Here is a 20,862-nt window from a genome sequence, read left to right on the forward strand (position 1 = left end):
TTAATCATTAAGACAGTGGAATAGCTGTAAATGCAGCTTGCTCAGGAAATGAAAATGACAATCCAATCTGCTTAAAACCCAGATCCACACCTCGAGCTTAATAACAGCCCAACAGCAACACTGCTTTAAACGAGACAAAAATGCAAAATGGCAAGACTTCGACATCAAAACAAAAATCTTCTGACATACTGCTTCATAGTAATGAGGACCTTGATAGAAATGTAGTGGAGTGAAAAGTATGATATTTGTCTTTCAAAATGTAGTGAAGTTAAAATCATAAGTTTCCCCCAAAAAATCATACTCAAGTAAAGTAAAGATACTCAAAAAGTGTACTTAATACAGTACTCAAATAAATGTGCTTTGTTACTATCCACCTCTGCTATACACACACATACTCGACAGTCTATCAGCTCTGTACATCTCAGGTAATCTGACAGTGTTGATGAACAAACAAATTGTAAGCAAAATACACCAAAATATAAGGTTCAAGCGTCTAGAATTCAACAACACTGCGGTGTAATGATTAACACTAACAGCCTAATACACTGCACAACACACACACACACGTTATCATTTCACACTTGGGGGGGGGGAGGAAAATGGGGGATACACACACTGTGTCCATGGTTATGACTTGTAGAGCCACAGCTATGAATAGTGTTCTTGTGCATTCTTGCAAAACTTCACCTGCTCATTGAGGCAGTGCTCTGAATTTTCTGAAGTTTAATAAAACTCTCATTTAACCTCAGCACTGCTATTAATCATAACTAGTGCTAAAGTATTTCAAAGCGAAACTTAAAATGCCACATTTGCAACCTTCAGGCTGAAAATTTTCCACCCCTCAAGATCACCCCCAAAGTCCACGTGACTTCCAGCCAGTGAGCACAAGCTACATGTGTGGTTTTGATTTGACACCTTGTCGAGCTGTAGAGGTGGTCGCTGGGGAAGAGCTTTCCAAAAGTATCACACCATCAACATTCACCATAAAAATAGACTTTAAATGTTTCTTTCCAGCTTTCAGACCTTACCATAAATATTCTAGAGTCTAAAAACCTTAGAGTTGATGCTGAGTAACAGGTGAAATGATCTTGCACTTAGATTTTTGTGAGACCTGAAGATTTTATACGTCCATTGTGTGTTGTTGTATCTCTGACGATTGTAGAGAGGATGAGAACTACCAATGCATACTGGGGTGAGTAACAAAAAATGTTTGACTCACTCATTCACTCAGTCTCACCACAGAATAAACCACCCAGAAGCCGTTTATTTCTCTGAACAAGGAACATATTCATCATAAACACATTAGTTTTTCTTCCACTTATCTTATGAAACAGTTATGAAGCCCACTCACTGAGAGATTCTCTCTCTCTCTCTCTCTCTCTCTCTCTCTCTCTCTCTCTCTCAGTTTCACACACACACACAGCAAAAGATAACGGTGTCAGCATAAGATAAATCAGGTAAGCTCACACTCTTTGCATTAAGTCTCTGTAATCAGATAAAATGATTATTATTTTCAGTTTCACTTTCTAGATCATTAAATTAATAATGTATTGTTGTAACATCACTGTTATACAAACCCTATTTCCAGAAAAGTTGGGATATTTACCAAAATGCAATAAAAACAAAAATCTGTGATTTGTTAATTCACATGAATCTTTATTTAACTGTCAAAAGTACAAAGAAATGTTTTCAATAATTTTACTGACCAACTTGATTGTATTTTTTTAATATAAGCAAAGTTAGAATTTGATGCCTGCAACACAGTCAAAAAAAACAAGTTGGGACAGAGGCATTATTCCCGTTGTGTTACATCATCTTTCCTTTAATAACACTTTTTAATCATATGATTAAAGATCTGAGAATGCTAATTGTTTCAGTTTTGCAACTGGAATTTTTCTCCATTCTTGCTTGATACAAGACTTCAGCTGATCAACAGTCCATTCTCACTGTTGTTTGATTCTCCTCTCCATGATGCACCATACATTCTCAGTAGGAGACAGATCTGGACTGGCAGCAGGCCCAGACGCGCAGCTTGTGAACAGGCAAGGCAGGCAACTGCTTGGGGCCCCCTGGCCCAGGGGCCCCCCGAGAGTCGGGGCCCGAGGGCTTATTTATTTTGTTTTTTTATTGTTTTTATTGTTCTTTACCATTGTATTTTCACATTTAGAATTTAAAAAACTTTGGTTTCATACATTTTTCATTGGTGTCAGATTATTATAACATATTGGTGATGAACACTGGTCAGAAGGGCCCCCTGGAAACTTTTGCTTGGGGCCACAACAGACTCTAGAATTGCCTCTTTTGTCAGTTAAATAAAAGTTCATGTGAATTAACAAATCACAGATTTTTGTTTTTATTGCATTTTGGAAAATATCCCAACTTTTCTGGAAATGGGGTTTGTACAAACCCGACCAATCTGATTCTAGAATATAGAACTACAGCATTAACTTGTTGTTTTGTAAAGGGTCCTCAAGGGTTCTTTGGATAGTTAAAGACATATCAGCTTCTTAAATTACTTCTGCTTGATACTCTCTGATAAATTCACCCTTTAGTGTTAGGGAACTACACATACATATTTTATAGTTTTAAGACTACCTGCGCTGATGATTTCCCCATCAGTAAAAAGATGGCTTGGTCATTTTTAGCATGCCTTACTTGTCCTACAGGAAAGAACCACCATCAGGACCTCAGCGTGCACCAGTAAACACAGCTCCATGGCAATGTCTTCTGCACCGGCCCTTTTGTGCTGGTCAGGTCTTTTTTCCTTCTTGGTCCTCCTTCCTCTGATCCAGTCATGTGATAAAGGAACAGCACGAGACTGTGCCGAAGCAGACTTCGCTCCTGGGTCTGACCTCGCTGGAGAAGGCTTCGACATCACCAGAATGGAGCGGAAAGGTTCCTTTGTCATCGACATGAAAAGCTGGAAACACAAGGACAAATCCTGCACTCTATGCCAGAACCCTTACATGGAGGGGAAGAAGCAGAAGCTCCCAGTTTCTGTGGTGGACTGGAGAACGAGCCAGAAATGCAACATGAAGGTTTCAAGCTCCATCTACCAGTCCAGCGAGTCCTTGGTCAGTGCCAGCACCTCCTCTATCGAGAACGAATGGAACATGAATTTGGGAATCGAAGTGAAGAGGAGTGATGGGTCACTCACTCTGGCAGGCAGCAACTCCAAGCTGGCTGAATATTCGATGGAGAAAACAAAAAAGGACAGGTTCAGTTTCACCAGTCACAGTATTTCCTGTGGATATTACAGGTAAGACAATCTAGCTTTAAAGGACAGAAGAAGAGTTTACCAATTTGGGCTCGAGAAATCGCAAATCATAAAATAATTATTTGCTCGTGAGTTGAAATTGGTGGTCTCAGAATGGATAATGTGGCATGCTCACTTTATTGGCAGCTGATTTCGTGTCACTGGGACCAAAGTTCAGTCAGTGTGCCATATTTGTGATTAAAATCTCATAGTCTTAAGGCTGCTACAACATTCAAGTGTAATTCCATCAACAAAAAGATGCCAAACTCATGGAACAACTACAAATACTTAAATGGCAACAACGAAGCTAATAGACAGAAGAAAAGAAAATGACCTCAAGTTCCCTTTCAATAATCTTTGTGCTGATGTGAGGCCCTGGTTTCTGCACGAGCGAATCTGCAGATCACGCTGACTGATTATGTAAACAGAACGTACTCATTTTCTTTAATCATCGATATAACCTTAGAGCATCATATAACCTGACACGGACAGTACATTTTATCACAAACATCAAACAGTGCAAAAAGCCATAATCTTAAAAAAGCTTCTGAAATCTCACACTGTAAAACAGGTGTTTCATTTAAAGCGAGATGGGCTTTCGATTTCATAAAATCGGTGAAATTTAGTTCCCTCTGAAATGTGCTCATTGTGATATGGGTCTGTCTCAGAAACTGGGTACTGTGGGGGTCCCCCACTAAATATACTCACAGTCAATAAACTATACGGTTTTGAATGGTGATGTTGGTTTTAATTTGAAATAAAATGCTGAAAGAAATAATACAGATAAAACTAAATCTTTGATGTGAATATTCAGAATTTGGCAAAAATTCTGCAAATCTGTGGAAAAATGGCGGCTTGATCTGGGACATAATAAATGGTCGACTACATTGCATTCCCTTAAAAAGGCTGTAGTCCACTGAAAAGTCTACAGTTATCACTAATTGTATTTTAAGTTGTAACTTTATACACCTAAGGATTGGTGCGCTCACAGAATAATCATAACCGTAATAAAACATCATGCAAAATATTTGATCACCACTGTAACTCCATTTTCCGCAAACCCAAAACCAATACGATCGTGTGTTTTGATCTAAACGGAAAGCCTCAGGGTCAAGGTCACTACCTCACCAAAAGTAGTAACTTAAAATCACTACGCCGTATAAAAATTTAGTTATAAATCTGGGATTTTGTTTTTTTAAAACGAAAGCTGAAAGTTAGGTATAGAATATGTTTCTTACAGAATATGTTACAATGGTAGCTGGTCGTGTATGAATTTCTGAGCTATAAAATGAGTTGTGGTCTATTTTTTACCGTAGCGTGTTATTTGTGTGCGGGGAAGGACACACATTTAACAATTTGCATGTGTAGAATGGAATTTTCCACTCAACAGTTAGAAGTTGATCGCACTTCCATTTGCGGTCTTTCTGTTACCCGGGTGATCTGTTCGGACGTTATCACTGAAAAGGTGAGTTTTGACAGTTTTATTTTGTTTTAGTCTTGCAGTATAAGGCAATAGAATGTTTCTTTTTCATCTTACTTTCATATTTTGTAGTGTTTGCTTATTTTTGGCCAATATTTTGCAACCATGGTCAATTTAGATCGAACTTTTGATACAACCCCGATTCCAAAAAAGTTGGGACAAAGTACAAATTGTAAATAAAAATGGAATGCAATAATTTACAAATCTCAAAAACTGATATTGTATTCACAATAGAACATAGACAACATATCAAATGTCGAAAGTGAGACATTTTGAAATTTCATGCCAAATATTGGCTCATTTGAAATTTCATGACAGCAACGCATCTCAAAAAAGTTGGGACAGGGGCAATAAGAGGCTGGAAAAGTTAAAGGTACAAAAAAGGAACAGCTGGAGGACTAAATTGCAACTCATTAGGTCAATTGGCAATAGGTCATTAACATGACTGGGTATAAAAAGAGCATCTTGGAGTGGCAGCGGCTCTCAGAAGTAAAGATGGGAAGAGGATCACCAATCCCCCTAATTCTGCGCCGACAAATAGTGGAGCAATATCAGAAAGGAGTTTGACAGTGTAAAATTGCAAAGAGTTTGAACATATCATCATCTACAGTGCATAATATCATCAAAAGATTCAGAGAATCTGGAAGAATCTCTGTGCGTAAGGGTCAAGGCCGGAAAACCATACTGGGTCCCCGTGATCTTCGGGCCCTTAGACGGCACTGCATCACATACAGGCATGCTTCTGTATTGGAAATCACAAAATGGGCTCAGGAATATTTCCAGACAACATTATCTGTGAACACAATTCACCGTGCCATCCGCCGTTGCCAGCTAAAACTCTATAGTTCAAAGAAGAAGCCGTATCTAAACATGATCCAGAAGCGCAGACGTCTTCTCTGGGCCAAGGCTCATTTAAAATGGACTGTGGCAAAGTGGAAAACTGTTCTGTGGTCAGACGAATCAAAATGTGAAGTTCTTTATGGAAATCAGGGACGCCGTGTCATTCGGACTAAAGAGGAGAAGGACGACCCGAGTTGTTATCAGCGCTCAGTTCAGAAGCCTGCATCTCTGATGGTATGGGGTTGCATTAGTGCGTGTGGCATGGGCAGCTTACACATCTGGAAAGACACCATCAATGCTGAAAGGTATATCCAGGTTCTAGAGCAACATATGCTCCCATCCAGATGACGTCTCTTTCAGGGAAGACCTTGCATTTTCCAACATGACAATGCCAAACCACATACTGCATCAATTACAGCATCATGGCTGCGTAGAAGAAGGGTCCGGGTACTGAACTGGCCAGCCTGCAGTCCAGATCTTTCACCCATAGAAAATATTTGGTGCATCATAAAACGGAAGATACGACAAAAAAGACCTAAGACAGTTGAGCAACTAGAATCCTACATTAGACAAGAATGGGTTAACATTCCTATCCCTAAACTTGAGCAACTTGTCTCCTCAGTCCCCAGACGTTTACAGACTGTTGTAAAGAGAAAAGGGGATGTCTCACAGTGGGAAACATGGCCTTGTCCCAACTTTTTTGAGATGTGTTGTTGTCATGAAATTTAAAAATCACCTAATTTTTCTCTTTAAATGATACATTTTCTCAGTTTAAACATTTGATATGTCATCTATGTTCTATTCTGAATAAAATATGGAATTTTGAAACTTCCACATCATTGCATTCCGTTTTTATTTACAATTTGTACTTTGTCCCAACTTTTTTGGAATCGGGGCTGTAGAATCTACGGCCAGTCATTTTGCCCCGCCCCTGCCTCGCTCTCTGTCCGGTGTGGTAGTGATGTCCCGTTGCTCGCGTGACGCAGCAGAGACCCGCGCGACCTTCAGCCGGTCCAGTCGCTGTTCTTTTACTGCTGCCGTTATTCTCATCTTTCCGGTGTGTTCTTGATTTTTCCATTGCGTCTTATTTCGCCTTATCAAATACCCAAACTGTATCATATTATTCATATTTAAGTGAATAATCAATTCAGTCATCATAACTTGGCATTTTTAACCCAAGCAATCAAAAAGAGGAAAATTATTCAATATTTTCACTCATCTGTGAAGGAGGGGCTTTAATTCTTCATGATGTGATTATTTTATATGTAAATCAATTTTATAAAAGCATTTGAATTGTAATAAAAAAAATATCCACAGTGGAGGCCAGATAAAGCAAGATACTATCTTTATTCTTATTAAACATGACAAAAGAAACATTGAGTGTTAGGTAAATGCAAAAAAAAAAGTAAAATTAGAAAATGTATTTTTTGACCATAATGTCCCAAATGAGAGACCAGTTTCTGAGACGGACCCATATCTGTTTATTTCTGTAATATCTCACAAAATATCAGGCCATTCTGTGGCTGGGAAGTTATTTAATTTGAGGGGATTAAAGCAAATAATGTGCATGAAATCGCTCGCTTGGCGCAGTCAAGCAGACAGAGGAAGTCCGTGTGCGCATGCGCAGGTTTATCTTCTTCTTCTTCTTTTGGATTTTACGGCAGCTGGCATCCACAGTGTTGCATTACTGCCATCTACAGGTTTCCCTTTGAGCGTGCACTGACAGTTCCATCATTCTGTCGCTAAACGAACAGCTGATCACACCGAGGTGCTCGCTGACCGCCGACATTTATTAGTTTGGTCCTGCGTTTCCTTTCCTTTGTATATAACATAACGTCTTTTCTTCCCGCTTTCCGTTACTGTAGTCGCTCTTTCACGGTTCATTCGCACACTCACGTCCTCCATTTTTCTCTCCTGTTTCAAATTTGTATCCCACAATGCCTTGTGTGAACAGGGAAAGCCCACCATGTGATGCACGATGTAGTATCTTGAATTGGGTCATGGTGAAGCAGGAAAAAATAGCAGAGAATTTTGGGCCACACGGTCCTAAATTCATTAATTGTTCTATTTTTTAAAAAACCTAATAAAATTGGAAGTCTGTGATTCGAATTCAGTAGCTTTCACTAAACAAAAATAATTGGGTGTCAGGAAAATTCTTTTTATGACCTACACTTGAAAAATCTGAAAGTACAGCTTTAATACAGAGTTTATACTATGATGCATGCTAATTGTTATGCTTACAATTTTCAGTTACAGGGTTTCTAACAGGCCGTTAATTCATCCTGAGTTTAAACGAGCCCTGAGTCAGCTACCCAAGCAGTACAATCCACAGTTCAAGTTACGTTTCTACAAGCTCATCGACGACTTCGGCACTCACTACATCACCAAGGTAACGGATGCACAAACTGTTGTCAGAAAAAGTTATTAGAAAAACTTTACATTGAGTTCATCATCATGCTCTACATAAGAAATACCAGAAGAAGAGAAAACTTTAATCTGTGGAGACAACCAATCCGAATTCCTTTAAAGGTGAAAAATCTGTTTTTATTTCACCATTAAATAAAATTGTATACAAAATATTAATCCACCGATATTATTTAAGAACGTTATTTTAACAAATTTACCTGTTTATTTATTTATATATTTAGTACAAACTGCTGCAGTGTCACAGATTACATTCAACACATGAACATGTCTAACACACTCTTAACTGGCATCTCTTAACACAGAATACCTGATACACTGACTCATTTTGTACTCTGTGTGTAAGAGTGAAAGGTTTGCGCACCCTTGGGACAAATTGAAAAAAAAAGTTTAACTAAGCAGGGATTTACAGGGTTAGTCAAAATTATGTCACCACTGAAATGGTAGAAACCATTTATTCACAAAACATACATCATATGTGCAAGATGATTTACAGGACGGTCTCAACCTGTTCACCATCCTGTTCAACACACAAAAACCAGCGAGCAAAAGCACCATTTAAAGCCTGGACACATATTTCACGGTCACGGTGCACCACACATTCAGGAGAAAAATAATCCATTAGTGTTAACATAATTTTGATTAACCCTGTATTGTGTCGAGTTTAACAGAAACAGTACTAATAGAAGTAATAGTAGTTGGAGAATGAGTAATACAGTAGCAGTCATAAAAATACAGCAATAATACTCATAGCAGTAATGGTATTAATAGTAATAATTATAGCAGTGGCGGCATGTTGGTGTAGTGGTTAGCGCTGTCGCCTCACAGCAAGAAGGTCCGGGTTCGAGCCCCGTGGCCGGCGAGGGCCTTTCTGTGCGGAGTTTGCATGTTCTCCCCGTGTCCGCGTGGGTTTCCTCCGGGTGCTCCGGTTTCCCCCACAGTCCAAAGACATGCAGGTTAGGTTAACTGGTGACTCTAAATTGAGCGTAGGTGTGAATGTGAGTGTGAATGGTTGTCTGTGTCTATGTGTCAGCCCTGTGATGACCTGGCGACTTGTCCAGGGTGAACCCCACCTTTCGCCCGTAGTCAGCTGGGATAGGATCCAGCCCGCCTGCGACCCTGTAGAACAGGATAAAGTGGCTACAGATAATGAGATGAGATGAGATTATAGCAGTAATGGTATTAATAGTAATAATTATAGCAGTAATGGTGGTCATACTGTATAGTAGTCATCATAATAAGAGAAGTAGTCATAGTAGTGGCATTAATAGTGATAATAGTCAGTGCAATAGTACTAACTGAAAAACATAGTAAAAGAAGTAATAGTAGGAGTAGCAGCAATAATAGCAATACTACTAGCAATGACAGTGGCAGTATTTTAATTGTGAATTATAAATACATTGTGCTTTTTGAAACTCTGGGTGGTGATGCAAACTTTTGCTCTGAACTATGTGTTTTTGACTTGAGTGAAAAGTTAAGTCTTGTTAGGGTTAGGAATGTCATTGTTTGAAAAAAGAATTCTTTGATTTATAACAAGTGATAAAGTATGAAGAGTTCACAGTAACAGGTCGATTCCCAACATACTGCATGTGACACTCCTGTGCTGGACAGGTGACCCTGGGAGGGAAGGTCAACTCAGTGACCAGTATCAGACAGTGCCAGACGTCCCTGCAGGGTCTGAGCGTGGACGAGGTGAAGACGTGTCTGGACGTGGAGGCATCTGCCAGTGTGGTGGGCAAAGTGAAGACCAATGTTAACAGCAAGCACTGTGATGAAGTGAAGGCCAAGACTGAGAATAAAAACAGCTTCTCCAGTAACTTCAACGACCGGTCAGTTACACACTCAGGAGATACATACTGAAGGCACTAAGATGGACACTGCACTAACACTGACCCCACACTAACACTGCCCATACTAACACAAACACTACACTAACACGGACCCCACCCTAACACTAACTCCACACTATCACTGCCCCCACCCTAACAGTGACACCGCCTACACCAACACTGACGCCACACTGAGACCGCACTAACACTGAGTACACTAATGGGAGTTGTTTACTGAGTCCTTCTTTTCGTAGTTTTTTGGCACACTTATGAGAGAAAGTGTATGTGAGAGAACCTACGCCTTTTTAAAACCAAAAGAGTGCATGAAATATGTATCAGTTTTCTTCTGTTTAAAGTCTAAATCTCTCTCTCTCTCTCTCTCTCTCTCTCTCTCTCTCTCTCTCTGTATACACACAGTACTGTGCAAAAGTCTGAGGCACATGTAAAGAAATACTGTAGACCAAAAATGGCCTAAAGGTAGACTGACTTTCAGATTTTTCAAGTGTAGGTCATAAAAAGAATTTTCCTGACACCCAATTATTTTTGTTTAGTGACTGAAAGCTACTGAATTTGAATCACAGACTTCCAATTTTATTAGTTTTTTAATAGAATAATTAATGAATTTCGCTCCACATGGCCCTAAATTCGCTGCTATTTTTTCCTGCTTCACCATGACCCAATTCAAGATACTACATCATGCATCACATGGTGAGCTTTCCCCGTTCATGCAAGGCATTGTGGGATACAAATTTGAAACAGGAGAGAAAAATGGAGGAGGTGAGTGTGCAAATGAACCGTGAAAGAGCGACTACAGTAATGGAAAGAAAGCGAGAAGAAAAGATATGTTATATACAAAGGAAAGGAAACGCAGGCCCAAACTAATAAATATGGGCGCTCAGCGAGCACCTCGGTGTGATCAGCTGTTCGTTTAGCGACAGAATGATGGAACTGTCAGTGCACGCTCAAAGGGAAACCTGTAGATGGCAGTAATGCAACACTGTGGATGCCAGCTGCCGTAAAACCCAAAAGAAGAAGAAGAAGGTAAACCTGCGCATGCGCACACGGACTTCCTCTGTCTGCTTGACTGCGCCAAGTGAGCGATTTCGTGCACATTATTTGCTTTAATCCCCTCAAATTAAATAACTTCCCAGCCACAGAATGGCCTGATATTTTGTGAGATATTACAGAAATAAACAGATATCACAATCACCACATTTCAGACGGAACTCAATTTCACCGATTTTATGAAATAGAAAGGCTGTCTAGCTTTAAAAATAATGAAATGAAATGTTTCAACTTAAAAAAATACTATAAACAGTAATCAGTAAGCCATAATAAATATAACAAAGTCAATATTTGGTGTGAGACGAATCTTTGCTTTAAAAAAAATTTTATATATATATATCGGCACGGTGGTGTAGTGGTTAGCGCTGTCGCCTCACAGCAAGAAGGTCCGGGTTCGAGCCCCGTGGCCGGCGAGGGCCTTTCTGTGTGGAGTTTGCATGTTCTCCCCGTGTCCGCGTGGGTTTCCTCCGGGTGCTCCGGTTTCCCCCACAGTCCAAAGACATGCAGGTTAGGTTAACTGGTGACTCTAAATTGAGCGTAGGTGTGAATGTGAGTGTGAATGGTTGTCTGTGTCTATGTGTCAGCCCTGTGATGACCTGGCGACTTGTCCAGGGTGAACCCCGCCTTTCGCCCGTAGTCGGCTGGGATAGGATCCAGCTCGCCTGCGACCCTGTAGAACAGGATAAAGCGGCTACAGATGATGAGATGAGATGAATTTTGTGCTGAAAAAAATGTTTGGAACTCTAAAATGTTTTTGCACTGTTTTGACTCAATAATGTAGAAGCCATAAAATAGAAATCTAGAGCAGAGTTTGTATGGAAAAACAATAGGGGGACTAAGACTTTTGCACAGTACTGTATAAATATAAATACACACACATTTCATTATTTAAATTTGTATAACATATAAACAGATGCATGTATAATAAACATAGCATAAGTGTATACTGTTTATATATCAAAACCAGAGTAAAGCTGAATTTGTTCTTGCTTTGTTGATAATAGATGGTGTTAACATTTACATGTGCATATGATAAATAAAATAGGCAAAAATATATCTTACTGAATTATAATTATATAATCGAAAAATACAAGTATGATGTCTTTGTGTCTCTCTGTCTCTATCTGTCTATCTTTCTCTGTTCTAAAGATTAACAGAGATTTCCGGTGGCCACACCACAGAACCCGAGCTACTCTTCTCTGCAGATAAAGACCCTGGGGCTTATAAAGAGTGGCTCTCTTCCGTCCCCCTCTACCCAGATGTGATTTCGTACTCTCTTCAGCCTCTTCATGAGCTTCTCCCCACCAAAAACCCGACCCGAAAGCTCCTGCGCAAAGCCATTCACGACTTCATCCTGGAGAAATCTCTGTGGAGAAACTGCTCTGAGCCATGCGCCGCCGGAATCAAACCCAATCCCAAAGAACCGTGTTTGTGTTCGTGCAGGAATAACCCCGGTGTGACCCCTGACTGCTGCCCATCCAAACCCGGCATGGGTCGGGCTAAGGTGACTGTAGTGCGGGCGTCAGGGTTATGGGGAGATCACACGACCGCCACGGATGGCTATGTCAAAGTTTACGCCAAAAACAGCATGTCGATTGGACGTACACCGGTGATCTATAATAACAACAATCCCCACTGGGCCATGACCTTTGACCTTGGTGATGTCATACTGACAAATTATGACCCTTTAAAGCTGGAGGCCTGGGATGAGGATAACAAGTGGGATGATGACCAGCTCGGGGCCTGCACTGTCCCGCTGAAAGCAGGCGCTTCAGAGAATTTCTGTAGTTTAAATCATGGTGTGCTGTATTATAAAACAGAGGTGGTGTGTGCACCAAGTTTAGGAGGTCCATCATGCACTGAATACATCGGCTCGCCCATGAATTTTAAACTGGAGAAGGCGTACGTTTCTAGGCACTCTCGACCCGTCCCACAGGACATGCTTCAGAAAATGGGCGTGGTTCCTGATGAAGCTCCGCTAACTATTAAGCAGATCGGATACGATTCTAATAAAAGTGTCATGCAGCTTCTGTAGCGAAGTTCAGCACTTTCTGCAATCCATTTATGATATTTATGATTTAAACGGCTATTCAGCGTACCTGACTGAACCCATGCACTCGTTAAACCAGTGTGTGAATTGGATTAAAAGCATCATCAATGACGTAAGAAATAAAACATGACAAGGTAGTGTGACGTTGATTATTTTCCTTTTACAGCACCCCCAACACACACATTTATTTCTCTTACAACCCAAATTACAAAAAAATCGGGACACTGTGTGAACTGTAAATAAAAACAGAATGCAATAATTTGCAAATCATGGAAACTCTGTATTTCACTGAAAATAGTACAAAGACAACATATCAAATGTTGAAACTGAGAAATTTTATTGGTTTTGGAAAAATATATGCTCATTTTGAATTTGATGTCTGCAACACATTTCAGAAAAGTTGGGACAGGGGCGTGTTTACCACTGTGTTGCATCACCTCTGCTTTGAACAACTCTGTAAACGTTTGGGAACTGAGGAGACCAACTGCTGTAGTTTTGAAAGAGAAATGTTGTCCCATTCTTGCCTGATATGCAATTTCAGCTGCTCAACAGTTCGGGGTCTCCTTGGTCATATTTTGCGCTTCATAATGTGCCACATGTTTTAAAGCTCATAGGCAACGTTTTTCAATTTATGCACATTTGAAACTTTATATGTTAAAAAACCCTCTGTAATTTTCTTCCGGTCCCAAGAAGTATTGTTAATAAGTAAAAATAAGTTAAGGCGGATCGCGGCAAATTTCTGTTCGGCGATTTTCGTGACCACTCTGTGCGTGATGTCATTCAAGACAAACAAACCACTTGAGTTGAGTCCACTTCCATTTACTTGCCTTGCCGTTCGGCTTGAGTGCAGATGTGTGTTCAGGAATTTCCAAAGAAACCCCCATGCCTTATTGTTGTGCAGTGAACTGTAACAACGGGACCGGTTCAGGAAGAAGCTTTTACCTTTTACCGAGAGAGGCGAAGAGGTGGGGGCGGCGTGGTGGTGTAGTGGTTAGCACTGTCGCCTTGCAGCAAGAAGGTCCTGGGTTCGAGGCCAGCGAGGGCCTTTCTGTGTGGAGTTTGCATGTTCTCCCCGTGTCCGCGTGGGTTTCCTCCGGGTGTTCCGGTTTCCCCCACAATCCAAAGACATGCAGGTTAGGTTAACTGGTGACTCTAAATTGACCGTAGGTGTGAATGGTTGTCTGTGTCTATGTGTCAGCCCTGTGATGACCTGGCAACCTGTCCAGGGTGTACCCCGCCTTTCACCCGTAGTCAGCTGGGATAGGATCCAGCTTGCCTGCAACCCTGTAGGACAGGATAAGTGGCTACAGATAATGGATGGATGGAGAAGAGGCAGAGAGAGTGGATTGGCTTTTTCCGGAAGAGGAAAAGAGGCGGAGAGAGAGGATTGGCTTTTTACGAAAAAGGAGAAGAGGTGGAGCAAGTGGGTTGTTTTTTTCCGGAAGAGGAGATGAGGCAGAGAGAGTGGATTGTGCGCAACACTCAAGCAAAAAGGAGAAGATTGGAGGTAAACATTTTTATTTTTTGCAATTGACAAGTCAAGAATCCTGAGGGATCCTGTACAATCATTGTGGAAATGAGACAAAGGGATATTTCCTCGCTTGGAGTCGGCTATAAATAGTATAATGCCGCGGATGGCAGGCTAATGTGGCCTACCGGCACGCTGTCCAGTAATCGTTCCCTATATCCACTAGGGAGGGCGGTTTAATTATTCTTCAAAAGGGCTCTTATTTAGTATTACGACGAAAGTAGGAATTTATCATAACTACCAGGATAAATCGTTTGGGCGCGAGTCTTGTTGAGGTCCGGGGTCACCGCGGTCAGAGTCGGCCGAGTCGCTGTCCAATTCCGAGGCTGCATGGTCAAACCAGTGATCCACATTCACTGATTGCTTCGCAACGGCTATAGGTTCATACATATATGGTTTCACCTCTCGATATTTAATTTGGAGAGTTCCTACTTCAAAATCGCTTTCAGACATTTTACACAACCTCTCACGACCAAAGTCCGTACACGTGTGCTTGGTTCGCAGGTAAACACAGAGCTGCTCCCGGTCTGTTTGCCTTGAATGACGTCATGACGACGGGCCCCTGGGGGTGAAAGTGCGCATAAGTTAGATGCAAACAAACCTTCGGAAATTGGGCAAAACAGTATATTTTAACCGTTTTATTCAATTTTAGGGTGCAAATTAGACACTAGGATGATTGAATTCACTTTTTGGGTCGTTCTTCTAGACAATAAAGTTGATATTCTACGTTTCACCTCCGACCGTTGCCTATGACCTTTAAATGGGAGACAGGTCTGGACTGCAGCAGGCCAGTTTAGTACCCAGACTCTTTTACTATGGAGCCATGCAGTTTTAATATGTGCAGAAAGTGGTTTGGCGTTGTCTTGCTGAAAGAAGGAAGGCCTTCCCTGAAAAAGATTTTGTCTGTATGGCAGCATATTGCTCTGAAACATGTTTATATCATTCAGCATTAATGACGCCTTCCCAGATGTACAAGCTACCCATGTCATGTGCACTAACGCCCCCTCATACCATCACAGACGCTGAATGCTTTTGAGCTGTGCACTGATAACAAGCCGGATGGTCCCTCTCCTCTTTAGCCTGGAGGACGTGGTGTCCATGATTTCTAAAAAGAATTTCTCCTTTTGATTCGTCAGACCTCGGGACAGTTTTCCACTTCGCCTCAGTCCATCATAAAAGAGCTCGGGGCCAGAGAAGGGGGCGGGGTTTCTGGATATCGTTTATATCTGGGTTTAACTTGCGTTTGTGGATGCAGTAATGAAGTGTTTTCACAGACGATGGTTTTCTGAAGTGTTCCTGAGCCCATACAGTGATTTCCACTACAGACACGTGTCTGCTTTTAATGCAGTGTCTCCTGAGGGCCTGAAGATCACAGGCATCCAATGTCAGTTTTCAGCCTTGTCTCTCGCAGACAGAGATTTCTCCAGATTCTCTGAATCTTTTAATGATATTATGGACCACAGATGACGTGATCCACAAATTCTTTGCAGTTTGACACTGAGAATGCTTTGTTATTCTTAAATTGTTGCACTGTTTGCCCACACAGTCTTTCACAGAGCGGTGAACCCCGCCCCATCTTACTTCTGAGAGATTCCGCCTTTCTAAGATGCTTTTTTTATACCCAACCATCTTACTGACCTGCTGCCAATTAACCAAATTAGGTTGGGGTTTTTTTTTAGCATTACACAACTTTTTCAGTCTTTTGTTGCCCCATCCCAACTTTTCTGAAACGTGTCGCTGACCTCAAATTCAAAATGAGCAAATATTTTTCACAAAACAATAAAATTTCTCAGTTTCAACATTTACATGTTGTCTTTGTACTATTTTCAGTGAAATATAGGGTTTCCATGATTTGCAAATCTTCACATTCTGTTTTTATTTGCAGTTTACATAGCGTCCTGACTTTTTTGGAATTGGGGTTATATATATCACAGCAATTTCACAAGTGTGTGATGAATAAAGTTGTGCTTTCTTTCTTTCTGCTAAACAAATTAGTTTCTGTTGTCACTTATGTTATAGCAGCTATAAACAGTCGTTCCCTCACCAGACTCTCTTTATTCTCTCTTTTTAAAAAAAGCCTGTTCCATCATGTTACTGAGAAACCGCAAAGAAGAGTAAACTCCTCTGTTCTGAAGATGTTGGAAAACTTAGTTACAGCTTCACTTCTGACTGTTACACAGCACTGACACTGGAGACTCCTTCCAGAAACGTCCAGAGGTGGAAAAACTGGATTGACAAAGTAAAAGTCCTGCTTAGGTTTTCCTTCTGCCTGTGCTCTCAACACAGGTGATTTCACCAATTAGCTCATCAACCTGGCTTAGGGGATGTGGTAATTAGGATCAGCTGGTTCATTGAATTGGCTGGAGCAAAAATGTGGCAGGGTTTTTACTTTCTGCACCCGGGTTTTTCCACCTCTGGAAACGTCACACCCTGGAGTCTTTGTTTCAGTATCTGTGAATTATTGTTCAGTTTGATTGTAATGTTCAAATATTTATATTCATATGTATCTATTCAATATTGTGATGTATGTCAGCCTTATATATATATCTGTATTCAGCTTCGCATAGATTTTTCTTCCAGAAAAAGAATTAATTACTGTACCATTAAACAATTACCAAAAATCTGTATGTGACTCTGAATGATCTGTAATAAGAATATTTCTGTCCAAAGACTCAGCTTTATTGAGATCTTGCACCAGAATTCCTGGATTGCACTCCTGGATCTTCGGAGTCAAGCATAGATTCTCATAATTATTCTTTAAATTTTCAGCTAAAACCTCATTAAAGCTGCGTTCGGACAGTTTACTTTCTCAGAGTCTCAAGCAAACATTTTCTATGGAATCCCACAGAAGTGGCCACTTTTAAAAAGCTCTGACACCTTGTGTTTTGGTCACAGCAGAATTTCTAAAAATGTAAGTCATGTAAGAGTGCTTAGTTATATTATTATTATTATTATTATTATTATTATTATCCTAATGTTTTAAAGACACCATTTCAACTTCAGTTTTCAACCAATCACCAAATTTCACATGAAGAATACCTCTGGGCTGAATTAAGTCGCTATGACTTTTGGTGCTGATCTGGATCATCGAACCAGAATGGTCCATAAACAACAGCATTTTTTTTCAATCACTGATAACTCTGTCAATTTTTATGATTTTTTCAATCATTTTCTTTTGTTCAGGGTGGCAGAATGCAACTTTTCCTTGACCTTTAATTGACAAAGGTCCACAAGCACAAATTACTTTGACTTTAGTCATAGTCCCCATCAAGTTTTAAATTGCTATATCTTGCAACACTGGAGCAAAGGTTTTGTGGTGACATGCCCCAAATATATAATAAAGTATCAAACTCAAGGTTGTTTCAATAGAGAAGGAATGGTATGTCCAGGTGTAGGGGGTGTTCAGAGAGCAATTTACAGGCCTCTTTCTCACACGGGTGGAGAAACCCATTTTTGAGCTTAGTGTATAAATGATTTAGGCCATTACAATTTAAGAATTTTCTAGATTTGTCATTACATTGTTTGCAGAGGTTGTACTTTAATGAAAAGAGCCACACACCTCCCTTACCTGCTAATAATTCTCAATATACAACAAATATACAACATTCCCCTCCCCTACTTTTTTACCCAAATTATGAGTGAATATGAAGTTCTTTATGAGTTGCTTTAGAAGATGGGCTTTGTGCTGTTTCTTATCTGTCGTTTTACTTGGTTTTGATAGACACACACGATTGTCTTGCTGATTTCACTGTGGTAAGAACCAGGATGCTGAGCAGACAGGAAGTTATGTGGCTTCCTGTGAACAGATGAGATCTGCGAGATTAAAAAATAATAAAAAAAAATTTTTTTTTAAACCCTCCTTTGTCTAGTTACATGGCATGATGAATTAATTGAGTAAAAGATTATGAGACAGAAAAGCAGGTTTGGTCTGGTTTCATGTCAGTCACATTTCAACACAAGGACTCATGAGAGGAGTGAGTAAGGACACACTTTTAGTGTTAATAGGAATTAAACATAATAACCCAAAGTAGTGCTCAAGAGGTTTTAGTTAGGTACAGAGACAAGGAAAAGACATGAGACAAAACCTTCAGCCCAAAAAACAAGACAAAAACACACATCACAATCACTGTATGGACACAAAGAGACAACAACAAATAGCACCGGATCAGCACTAACACACAAAAACAGAAAGGTCACAATCGTTCAAATCGATGAAGAACACGAAGAGGAATGAAGGGGGGAAAACACATCACACTGGATCACACCTCAGAGGCCCAAAACTCAGCCTGCAGCGAAGGTGAGAGAAAAATATGACACATGAGACATGCAAACATGAAGCACACTGAACAATTAACACAGAGAAAAACACAACATGGTTATTTATTGATTTATAAAGTAAGAAAATGAGAAAATCCAATCCCACATCCTCCTCATTCCTCACCTTTGATGCCTTTACCATAGTAACCAGCTGCGCCGTTCTTGCTGCCGCCTTTTCCGACAGCTAAAAAAAAAAATTTTGAAAAACACACATGATCCATGAAAATGAAAATCAAGTTTAAATCATTGATTAGATGTGATGAGAGATGTTAGTGTGATTAAAGAGGTTATGGCCTTCACCTCCACCCAGACCTTGAGCTCTGGCTCCGAGGGCTGCTCCATAACCTGCATTAAAATACATATTATTATTATTATTATTATTATTATTATTATTATTATTATTATATGAGAACAGTTTTAATAATGTAATAAAATGCTATTTATTATTATTATTATTATTATTATTGTCTGTGTTCAAAGTCAACTAAATAAATCCTGATATTTTTTGTGATTATTACTTACATTTTAAATCATATTTTTCCCTTTTTAAGAATTTTTACTTTTTAAAACAATTACAATATTATATTACATTCTACATGATTGTATTACAAAAAAAAAATTATTGACCTACCCAATTATTTGGAGCCCATTCATCCAAAAAGCAAAATAAAGATAATACAATAAATTTAATTTAATCATACTAATTAACAGGATTGATTGATTGATTGATTGATTGATTGATTGATTGATTGATTGATTGATTGATTGATTGATTGATTATCAGTTAAGCCCGGAATATATTTTAACTTCATTCATTGGGATCTTTTCTTTCTAAATTCTATTTTATGTTGTACAGTGTGTCTTTTTCTTTTCACATGTCTGATAACTTGCTGTTGTAACAAAACAATTTCCAGCTTGGGATCAATAAAGTAAATAAATTAATCTATCTATCTATCTATCTATCTATCTATCTATCTATCTATCTATCTATCTATCTATCTATCTATCGTGCAAGTTAAACCCTGAAAAACTGAACAGAAAAAGAAACAACATTATCAGGGTTAGGCTCCAGCTTGCCTGCGACCCTGTAGAAAAGGATAAAGTGGCTAGAGATAATGTGATGAGATTATCAGGGTTTTCCCCAGAAAAAAAAAAATCTGTGGTGTTACTGATGTGGAGCACTGCCTGTAAGGATCAGCCCAACCTGGAGGGCCCTGAAGGCTGCCAGGGGAGTCCAGACACATGCTCCACCGGAAAATTTTGAAATTAGAGACTTCAAATGTTGCATTTTGGTGGCATCTAAGGCTGATTTTGGCACAATTCAACATTATTACATGTGCTGTTTTTTACCTTGTCAAATATACAAGGGGCGAAATTAAAGGGCAAAATTAGATTTCAAATGAAAACACTTCATAGCATGCCTCTTCATTTTCCAATTCCAGGATGCCAGGAACAGAATCAAGGCCAAATCATGCAACAGCGCCATCTAGTGACCAGCGCCTAGAACGTGGTTTTTTGTCTGGTTGTGAATGGCAGTTAGTGCACATAGCAAAACCCTTTATTTTCACTTCAGGGTCAAATCCCAGAATAGTCTAGACCTATATATTACAATCTCTTCCTATTTCTAGAGTTATTACTCATTTTCAGAGGGTAATAGGAGATATTTAAGTGCAGAAAGTACTCTGCATGGTTCAATTTATGGGACTGATTTTTTTTTTTGGTGTGCAAGTGACAGCGGCGCTGATGTCACACAGTGCAGCGGAGCGCCATGTATCTGTGCTTTGGGGAAAGCCCTGATTATACTTTCTGTATATAAGCCAATGTTTTGATTTGCTCATTATCAGGACATCAATTACACCTTTTCCACAGTTTGAGGGCTGGTTCAGAGCTGGTGCCAAATATTGAACCAGTTCTTCACATTTCCACAGCCAAAGACCCGGCTCTCGGCCAGGTTACCTGGTTCTAGAGCAGCACAAGCACTGGTGGTCCAGAACCAAGAGCCACTTTTGCCAGGGGCTGGGGGTGGGAGTATAATGACTAACAAGGCCCAATAAAACTTTGTGACCACCATTA

The 20,862-nt window shown here is 39.9% G+C and overlaps 2 protein-coding genes across 11 annotated transcripts in view; one reads left to right on the top strand and one right to left on the bottom strand.

Moving 5' to 3' along the window:
- Positions 1–926: 926 nt before the first annotated feature.
- On the top strand, positions 927–17,097 carry LOC132868943 (perforin-1-like). 2 transcript variants are annotated; one of them, XM_060902267.1, is made up of 6 exons: positions 927–1,192; positions 1,406–1,457; positions 2,667–3,259; positions 7,827–7,965; positions 9,612–9,829; positions 12,044–17,097. In XM_060902267.1, the coding sequence occupies exons 3-6, from the start codon at positions 2,715–2,717 to the stop codon at positions 12,927–12,929; spliced, it is 1,788 nt and encodes a 595-aa protein (XP_060758250.1). In that variant the 5' UTR covers positions 927–1,192; positions 1,406–1,457; positions 2,667–2,714; the 3' UTR covers positions 12,930–17,097. The 2 variants fall into 2 exon arrangements, with proteins under 2 accessions (XP_060758250.1, XP_060758249.1); XM_060902266.1 differs by lacking the exon at positions 1,406–1,457.
- Positions 17,098–18,500: 1,403 nt separating this feature from the next.
- The window catches only part of LOC132868945 (uncharacterized), a 43,956-nt gene continuing 41,594 nt past the window's right edge, over positions 18,501–20,862 (bottom strand). For all 9 annotated transcript variants that reach the window (XM_060902280.1, XM_060902279.1, XM_060902276.1 and 6 more), the window contains 3 exons: positions 19,090–19,134; positions 18,914–18,973; positions 18,501–18,758 (listed from right to left, as the gene is read on the bottom strand). In XM_060902280.1, the coding sequence (XP_060758263.1) occupies positions 18,754–18,758; positions 18,914–18,973; positions 19,090–19,134 (110 nt within the window). In that variant the 3' untranslated portion in view covers positions 18,501–18,753. The remainder of the gene's footprint in view (positions 18,759–18,913; positions 18,974–19,089; positions 19,135–20,862) is intronic.

Source organism: Neoarius graeffei, chromosome 20, assembly GCF_027579695.1.
Source record: "Neoarius graeffei isolate fNeoGra1 chromosome 20, fNeoGra1.pri, whole genome shotgun sequence".
Taxonomy (NCBI): Eukaryota; Metazoa; Chordata; class Actinopteri; order Siluriformes; family Ariidae; genus Neoarius; species Neoarius graeffei.

What these genes read in the sequence shown, in the direction of transcription:
- LOC132868943 (XM_060902266.1), top strand. An exon ending in GCACTCACTACATCACCAAG is followed by an intron (nt 7,966 to 9,611) that starts GTAACGGATGCA and finishes TGTGCTGGACAG; the next exon opens with GTGACCCTGGGAGGGAAGGT. An exon ending in TCCAGTAACTTCAACGACCG is followed by an intron (nt 9,830 to 12,043) that starts GTCAGTTACACA and finishes TCTGTTCTAAAG; the next exon opens with ATTAACAGAGATTTCCGGTG.